The 10,170-nt window shown below is 31.5% G+C and overlaps 1 protein-coding gene across 1 annotated transcript; it reads right to left on the bottom strand.

Annotated features, from left to right (window-relative positions):
- Positions 1-328: 328 nt before the first annotated feature.
- On the bottom strand, positions 329-3,003 carry LOC131661833 (pentatricopeptide repeat-containing protein At1g77360, mitochondrial-like). Its single transcript, XM_058931472.1, has 2 exons — positions 1,445-3,003; positions 329-773 (listed from the first exon to the last, which is right to left on the bottom strand). Exon 1 carries the CDS (start codon positions 2,894-2,896, stop codon positions 1,445-1,447), a length of 1,452 nt encoding a protein of 483 aa, XP_058787455.1. The 5' UTR covers positions 2,897-3,003; the 3' UTR covers positions 329-773.
- Between the last annotated feature and the right edge of the window lie 7,167 nt (positions 3,004-10,170).

Here is a 10,170-nt window from a genome sequence, read left to right as displayed (position 1 = left end):
TACTCAACTAAAAATATATTAATCAAAAACATTTATTTATCATTCTCTACAAAAACACTCGAAAGATTTCTCTATTTTGCCCTTCCACCAAAGTCCCCTCATCTTCCTTTCAAACTCAAAAACAGAGTCTAGATGAAAATCAAACTCATCATTGTCGGAATGTCAGGGTTTGAAGACTCATTCAATCGTTCTCAATCTCACAATTCTGCCGAGTGCAGTCTATCAGAAACAAGTTCATATGTGAGTTAGCTCGAATTTGGTAGCTCAAATTGTAAATTTAACGACGAACATGACAGTAACCTTATTCTATGCTAGCAAACAAATCATGGAAAATCAATAATGAGGCAATCTAATAAATTGAGTCGATTTTTCAAGCAGTGTCGCTAGGAAGAATTTTATGTATAAATCTAATGACAATAAAGTGTTTATGAGGTGTTTAAAAATCTCTCATAAGTCATAAAGGATAACCTCATTATCAAAATGTGAAGCCTAAATAGACAGAGAGCACTGAGGAATGAGAAGAATTGATATTTGATAACCCTTTTCAACTAACACTAAATATCTTATAACACTAAATAACATCTATAGAACAGAACATACAAGGCCACACACTTACAGGGAGTGCCCGTTAACACCACAATAGGACCAACAAGACAATCCATTTACAAAATTTGTATGTCTATAAAATCTTTGACAAAACCAATCCACTCCCGGTATGGCTCATATCTTATTGCACTTTGATCATTCAAGCAGGTGAAAACCTGAAACAATAACTGCAAAATATCCAAACAGGAAAGTATAAATAGCCAAAATTGATAATTGATAATCTAGTTCAAAACAGGAGCAGTTGACAAATAGAAATTTAGATTGATAATGGATTTTTTTTTTTTTAAATATCACATGTCTAAAACAAAATCCTAGACAAACTTCAATCATCTTTTACCCTCTGGTGAATCCGAGTAACTTTCGCATTCTGTTTAATAAACTATATGCTGATGTGATGCATATTCAATTAAGAAACAGTTTATTTATTGCTCAGCATTTAGCAAAATTGAAGTATCACCCTAGAGAAACTACATAAAATTCCATACCCTGATCACACGCATCATGGTTACCGAATTGAGATTCAAATCGTGAAGATCTATTTTCCGAATCTTGAATCGAATCTTAATATGAATCATAAGCTACAACACATTAAATATATACTTTTTTAGGTAAAAGTAAAGCAAGAGATATATGCAAAAGCTCTCCGAAAAAGATACGTAAACCAATTCGTATCGAGTTGATTTAAAGTTTTTTTGAATTTAGATATGAATCGTATGCAATGTAAGATACTGGTAAACATGCCAGCAACTCTATACAAGAACATCAGACAAAACTTAAAAAGAATACCAAACTCGGCATTGACATTATAATATGCAACTTTAGTGAAATTCCAACATACCTAATAGGCCGCTTTCCACTTTGCTATAAGTTCATCATACACAAATTCTTTTCTTTCTTTGACAAGGCTTTGTCTCAGCTTTGACAATGTAGAAGAAGTTAACTTGATTCCAATAGCAATAATATGCTCGGCATACTTAACTGCTTCAGGGACCCTATCATTATCTCGAAGCCCTACAACCAGCAGATTAGCAGTACCCTCTAAATCCTCACGGTAATTCTCAACCAAACACTTCCAAATTTTTATAGCCATAACAGGATCCCCCTTATCCAAATAAAGCCTGACCGCCGCATCACAGTTAAGCTGATCAGGAAGACACTCATTCTTCAGCATCTCAACAAACATCCTCGACGCCTCCCTTGTTTTCCTCCCTTTAATCAAAAACCTAAACAACAAATTATAAGTAAGGGCATCAGGAAAAGCCCCCTTATAAACCATTCCATCAAGCATCTTCATAGCAGCATCAATATCATCATGATAACAATACAAAGCAATCATCGAATTATACATAGCAGTCGTAGGCTGCAACGCGGTTTTCCCCAACATAACATCCCAAAAAAACTCCGCCCTCCTTACATCATGAAACCTAACACACTCATCAAGCGCAACTCTAAAAAACCTAACCCCCGGATAACACCTCCTATCTCTCATCGAATCAAAAAACTTAACAGCATCACGAATCCCATCCGGCCCCTTAATCACAGTACAAAGAAACGAATCATAAGCCGGAACATTAACCGGATCCCAACCAATCTCAATAACCATCTCAGCAAAAGTCTCTTTAGCACCAACAACATTCCCATCACTCTCCAAACCCTCCATCAAAATCGCATACGTATCCGAATCCGGCCTCACAAGCTTCTTCCCAATCTGCAAATAATCACAAGCCTCAACAACCCTACCGCTACTACAAACAGCACTCAACAACGAATTCAACGAAACAACATCCCTCACACAGCCATACCCATCCATAACCTCAAAAGTCGTCACAGCATCAGCAATTCTCCCCGCATTAACATAGCTAGCGAAAATCGACGCAAACGTCGACCGCGAAAGCAAACCTTCTCTCCGCATAGATTTAACCGCGTCCCACATTGCATCGAACAAACGGTTTTTACCTAAAATATCGATCACGAGGTTCCACGCGTAGGGAGTGTGGTTGTGGTTGATGCGGTGGCCGGACCAGCGGAAGAATTTGACGGCCTGGGCGGGGAAGCGGTAGGAGAGCTTGAGGACTTGTTCGACGTCTTGTGGTGTGACATCGAGGCGGGAATCTTCGAGAGATTTTTCGACGGTAAGGGAAGGGTTTGTGGAGATGATTTCAAAGAGGGATTTGGTATTGCCGAGTGGTGGTAATGGTAGTGGAGAGAGAGTTGTGGTGTTTTGAAGGATTGGAACTGATGGTGAAGGAGATGAAATTGAATGGTAGCTTCTCTTTCGGTTAACGTTCATGTTTCTTCTTCTTCTTCCACTTGTTTTTTTTTTTCTCCTAATTTTTTTGTTCTCTCTCACCTGCGCAGAAACTGTAAAAGAAATCTAAATAAACCCTACCAAGGGATTTTAAAATAATAGTATCTATCTACTTAATATAAATTCAAAATTGTTACGATGGCAATGCTATCCATTATTATGATGGCAATCTTACCCATGTGTTATTATTATAATAACTCTTGGTAAAAAATTTAATTGCATTATTATTTATTAGATCCTATATATAAAATAAATAATAATAATAAATATAATAAATATAATAATAGTAATAATAATATATATTATATAACATTATTATATTTAAAAAGAAAATAATATATATATATATATATTTAATTATTAAATTTATTAAATTGACACTATATTAATAATTAATAGCAATAATAATTATTATAAGAACAATAATAATGATAAGAATGAAAATACAAAATAAAATTACTATATTTTTTACATTTTATATAATATACTATATATTTTATACAATTCAGTATATAGATATAAAAACCTACCAAAAAATGTCAAATACTTTTTTTTATTAATTTTTATAATTTATGTCACAGCTAACATTCATAAAAACATTTTACTACCTTTATATTATAAATAAAAAAATTACATATCTTCTTATTCTATTTGTATATAATATTTAGAAATAAATAATTAAAATATTTTTTATTTTAAAGCATTAGGACTCAATAATTTAATATGGAATGTCTTTAAATTATTAGCTCTTAAAAGTAACTTACTTTAATACTAAATTTTTCATATTCTATTCTATTTAAAAAAAAATAGCTAAAAAATGTATCCATTAAATATAATATCCAAATATCTAAAAACAAATATAAATAAATATATAAATAAATAATTTATAATAGATAATAAATAAAAAATATAAATACAATTTAAATATATATTTATCATTTTAAAAATATAAGTTAAAAATCTCTCTTTTCCATATTTTAGAATTTAAATTTAAATAATAAATAAAAAGTAACATTGAATTCTTTTATAAAAATTAAAATTATTATAGTATTTTTTCTTATATTTTTAAAATATGATTTTTATAATAATATTTTAAAGTTTCCAATATCATATTGATTTAATTATTATTAAAAAATTTCCCAAATAAAAAATATATATTAGAGAATTGAAGTAGATAAAATATTATGAATAATAGTTATTTTCAAAATTAAACTAAATATTAAGTGATATGATAATTTAAAATTTATATACATTTTATTTTAATACTTTGATGGTGTTATCCTGGAATTTCGACATTTTGACTTACTAGTTAAAGTATGATTGGGAAAGCACGTCGATCCAAAGAGAGATGGGTTGAAGGACTTGTTGAGTCGAAGAGCCTCCGACTTCAAATAAGTTTTATAGCCGGCGGTAAGGTTTCGCTACTTAGAAGAAGGAATTGAGAAATACTCATGTGTTTATTAGAATCAGTCGAAGGTAGCGGATAAGACTTGACAATTGTTTCTCTAGAACACGTGGAGGTTTGGCAGGAAACGATTGCGTGATCGCACACGTGTTGGCAGATGCTTGGTCGACCGTCAGAGCAGTTATTGTTTCAGACATCTATATAAGCAATAGTGTTTGCAGGTTTTAGGGTCCGCATTTTTATGTTACAAAAGAATACTCTAAATCTCTGTGCAAAAAAAGTGAGAAACGAGTGTTACTTTCTGGAAATGTACGTATGCGTACTATTTTAATCATTATGTAATAGATTTTTGTTTTTTTATCTTTTACACATATTTGTATTGTTTTTGTTACCTTTATTTCCTGCCAATTTTCCTTACATGCCTTCATTTTCTGTCATGCTTTAAATCCTGTGCACAGCTTCTTCTTTACAACTTGTCTTTTACGCATTAAATATAAGTCAAACCAAAATAAGAAAGGAATATAGCATAATAGAGTCCTGGGATTTACTAGTTGATCATGCAAAGTAAACTTTAAAAAGAAACTAGCGGTTGTTTGCCAAAATTCTGGGTAAACAAATTGGCACGCTCAGTGGGACACTTTGGTGCTAATATTCATTTGTACTAAATCATTCTTTTGATCATTATTCTTTGGTGACAAAACAGTGTTACGATTATGAATGATATTAAGAAGTGGTAGACAATTGAATGAAATGTCTAATAATAATACAAACGCTTCTGATCCCCCTAGAAATAATGTGGATATTTTCCCAACTAATACACTTCCACAGAATTCAACAGTTTTGTCTCCAGTCGGGACATCATCCGTCTTTGGTTCGACGATAGCCATTGCTTCGTCACCAGTAAATCCACCACGGTCGCCTATGAATCTGACAAGACCGCTATTCCTAGGAGGAGTCATTCCTCCGTCTGGTTTTCCCCCTTATGGTATGCCTACATCGATGATGGTAGGTTTACAAACTAACCCGTCGATTTATTCTGATAATATGATGGCTACCAGTACCTCTTTAAATCCAGGCAATCGACCGACAGGGATAGGATATTTTTCCCAGGCATCGCCTTCGTTAAACACAACATCTATGTTGTCTATTATGCAACAGATAGACGAGAGCAATCATGACATGGTGAATGCTCTAACACAACAAATTGGCACTATTTTTACTCCCATGATAAATAATACTAATCAAAGTTATGAGATGTTAGCTGGTCAAATGGCTAGAATGGCAGATTTCTTTGGTACCCCACAAGTTCCACCTAGACCCACTCCTCAGGCGTCAAATATAAGGCTTGTCGACACACGAGGAAATGGGGCTAAGCCAGAAAACCAGCGACAAGTCCCCGATCGGGACGAAGAGGAGCGTATCGACCAGAATGTTCCAAGAATGGTGCAACGTCACCAAGACGCAGATCAAGTTCTTAGAAACGTCCAGCAAAAACCTAAACAACAAATTATAAGTAAGCGAATCCGGAAAAGCCCCCTTATAAACCATTCCATCGAGCATCTTCATAGCAGCATCAATATCACCGTGATAACAATACAACGCAATCATCGAATTATACATAGCAGTCGTCGGCTGCAACGCGGTTTTCCCCAACATAACATCCCAAAAAAACTCCGCCCTCTTTACATCATGGAACCTAACACACTCATCAAGCGCAACTCTGAAAAACCTAATTAATGAGTTATGCATCGAATGGCAATCAATAAAAATTAATTATTCAGTCATTTATACCTATTTTCTCTTTTTTCTTATTGTTTGTGATTTCGTTATTTATTTAGAGGATGTATTTAAAATAGTGAAAAGGACAACAATATCTTTATTCATACATTAAAATATTTAAATTTATTTCATAGTCATGTGTGGAATTTGATCAATTTAATCTATTCAAATTAAAAAAAATTAAAAAAATAAAAATAATGAAAAGGACAACAATATCTTTATTTTAATGTTTTAGTATTTGAGAAAATATGTGATGCACTGAGCGTGTAAAATGTTTTTATATGGTCAACTAATCACCATCATGTATTCAATTAAACCACTATTTTATTTTAAAAATAATTTAATAATATGACTAATTGATAGCTTTCTATTAGATGACAATGTAAAATTATTTTATACTGTTTTACCTTTTAACTCTTAGTATTTTACTATTCTTCTCCCTCTCATTGTTAGGGCCGGACAACCACCGACCATCCGACCTATTCCAATTGAAACTAAAAAAAATTGAAATAAACCGTTAGTTTGATAATGGTGGAAATGATTTGAGTTGTACGGCTAAAATTTTCAAGATTGTTTATTTTTATTTTATTAGTGTACTAATACTACCTATGTCCCTAAATATAACACTTTATAAGTAAATATTCTCTTTTTAGGTTCACTAAATAATGAATGTATCTGGTCTTTTATGTAGACCAAATACATTCATTACTCAATGAACCTAAAAAGAGAATATTTACTTATAATTAAGAGAAATGATATGCTGACACCATATTTGACATTTACACCGTATATACCTACTATACAATATACTTTTTTTTCTTTTATTTATTAATTTTATAGAAATTGAAATCTATGCCAAGTGAAAATGAAGGTTAAGAGCATACGGTGGTGTATGTATACGGTGCCACAGGTTTTGTGTCAACATAGCATCTCTCTATAATTAAAGACCGTAGTATTATTGTGAGAGCCGTTTGATTCTTTCAGCCTAGGAATACTCTTCTTATTGGAATTTCGATGTTGAGATTAATGTGATTTTTGAAATACAAATGGTTTTGCATATGTCTCTTTCATTGTTGTTTATTTTTGCAAAGGAAACTGAGCATGCATGCTTTTATGTTAGTCTGCAATTGTGACAATCACCAGCATTTGTGTTACAAACTCCTTGGCCACAAAAGGCGGATTATTTCATCTCTTAGGTCACAATCCTTAGTAAGGTTGTATGATCTATGATCTTGAGTCATGATATGCCATATACTAAAGAGTGGAAACACAGTTAATTGCTTACGGGGCTTGATTAGCTTTCTTTGAAGACTTATTCATGGGTGCTTAAGCAATAAACTTTTGTTTTGGTATGATAGTGTTGTATATGAAAATGTATATCATAATTGATGTATTGGGCTTATGATTATGTAAGTTATAGCTTTCTAATATCTTGTTGGAATGTAAGTGAATCCAATATAATAGTACCAATTAACTTTGGAATGTAAGTGAATCCAATATAATAGTACTTCAATTAACTCAAAAATTCAAACAAACTATTTGGATCAATGCCAAACCGTCTAAATCGATTGAAATTTTGGTAAAAAATAAGTCTTATATTTTAAATTACGGTTTGAGTTGGATGCCATATTTGGGCCCAAATCTGCCCAATCCGACCCTTTGTACACCCCTATACTCGTTATGAACACTCTCGTGTTTATCAATTTTTTTTTAGTGTCTACTAGCACGAAAATATAAACATTATTTTTTTTTATAATTTTACTTTTTATTTAAATTATTTATGTATAAAATATGCAATATACTTTTGTATTTTTTTTATTAATTTTGATTCCAATGTAAAATAGTTATATAATAAATTTAATGATTTTGATATTAAACTAGTATATTTATCAAACAAAATATATTGTCCAAAATTATAAGATATAGATAAAAATAAAGAAAATAGTTTATCTCACAATTTGTTAAGCAAACAAACATGAACATTAACTATATTTTTTAATAAACATTGTTGCTTAACAGGAAGGTCAGTCATGGAATCGAAATCTGAAACATCTCTCATTTCACTAAAACAAATTTGAAGTAAATTATACTCCTTCCATCTTATAAAAAGTGTCACATTTGCATTTTTCTCTGTCTCAAAATAAATGAGTATATATATATATATATATATATATATATATATATATATATATATATATATATATATATATATATATATATATATATATATATATATATATATATATATATAGTATTAAAAAAATGCAAAATTCCTTAAAACGATAAAAACTATCACGCCTTTTTTATGTTTAGTAATCAAAAGTAAGTATATGTTATTGTATCCACAAGGTCTAGTGCGATATTGATGTCGTTCAATAGTTGATACAGTTTTAAGTAGAGAATCACAAAGTCTTTGATTGTGTAAAAAGTCACAGAATATAAAAACGCTAATTGATAAATAAAATTTCAGAGAGATGAGAACTTGCTGAGTTTAGATTTCATTAACCTAGTGCGTACGTATTTTAATGATCGATTATTATATATAAAATCATGTTGTTGATTAATATTTTCATGTATCACTAACCGACAGTATTTATGTCTAAACCATGTTGAGAAATCAACCGTATTGTTTAATCGACAATTTTCAACCTATTGAACAATACAATAGCTTTAAGAATTGACACTTGTAATGAATATCCAATCTAAATTTATTTATGGAGTTTAGCTTTGAACAAAATATTATCCTAAGTGGAGATCTACACAATATTTCTGAATCATGGTTTAAATCTAGAAGTTAAATGATAGAAATAAGGATAATATCAATATCGATGAATAATAGATTCACATATAATACTGATCAAAATAAATACATACAGTTTCAGTCAATTAAGTCTAATCCCAACAAAGAGAAGAATTAGCTACTCATGGTAGCTTGATACAAAATAGAAGAATAAAGATGAATGATCATCAACAATGATTTCTCGATGATTAATGTGTATCCACCTTTGATTCTTCAAGTTTCACTTTTTCCCTGTTTCTATCTATATGGTACTCTGTTAAGTAAAAGTGGAATCCCCTTATGGTTATGTTTGATGCCTTTTTATACTTTTCTGATCTTGCTGCTTTCGCTTAGCGAGTTGATGTCTCGCTAAGCGAGTCCTTCCTTCAGTCTGAAGTATTCTCAAACCGCCTTCTTTGAACTGCCTTACCACGCTTAGCGAGATATGGTACTCTAAGTGAGCCTTCTCATTCCCTCTTAGCTAGGCTTCACTAAGCGAAAATGATGATTTTTGGACTTTGTAATTCTATCCCATTCCTTGCTGGGAGCTCGTTGGTGCTCACTTAGCGAGGTTTTGCTGTAAGCTCGCTTAATGAGTTTTGCAAGGTAGTTTCTTTTGATTTTTTGTCCAATAATTTGCTTATGCATCAATCCTACAAAAATACATACAAATCAAGAGTAAACATGTGCAAACTCTTGCTATCCTATCCAAACTCAAATCTATTCAATAATTGGGATTTAATATTAGGAACTTTGCAAATCAAATCAATAAGTGTCTGTTTTCAATGCATTCAAATACAATATTTAGTAACTTATCATATATATAAGCAACCAAAACATACAAATTACAAACTACAGTATTCGAATCTATCAAATACATGCTTTCACTTTGACAACTATATGTTGTATCTGTAACACCCCATTTCTACCCGACAAATAATAATAAAATAAGAGTTTCAAAGTTTCAACAAACATATGAGATGCTACATTTTTAACTTAAAAATAACGACATTTTAGTCACCTATAAATCAGATACATAACACTTAACTCGGATGAACCAATAACAACATGATTTAACCCTTGAACACAAAACAACTATTTTTAATAAGCAGTGAAATTCTCAACATTCAACTTTAACTCACTTAATATCCTTATTCACTGAAAACAACTTCAACTCAACGAGTACTCAACACCGTCAACTTAAAATTCAACAATAGATGTAATAGCAACAATAAATAAAACATGCGTTCATCCCCCCCCCCCCCCCCCCGAGTGTTACGTATCAGAACGGCC

This window comes from Vicia villosa, linkage group LG3 (genome assembly GCF_029867415.1).
Source record: "Vicia villosa cultivar HV-30 ecotype Madison, WI linkage group LG3, Vvil1.0, whole genome shotgun sequence".
Classification (NCBI taxonomy): Eukaryota; Viridiplantae; Streptophyta; class Magnoliopsida; order Fabales; family Fabaceae; genus Vicia; species Vicia villosa.
The sequence above is the reverse complement of the archived record's forward strand: the minus strand, read 5'-3'. Positions and strand labels throughout refer to the sequence as shown.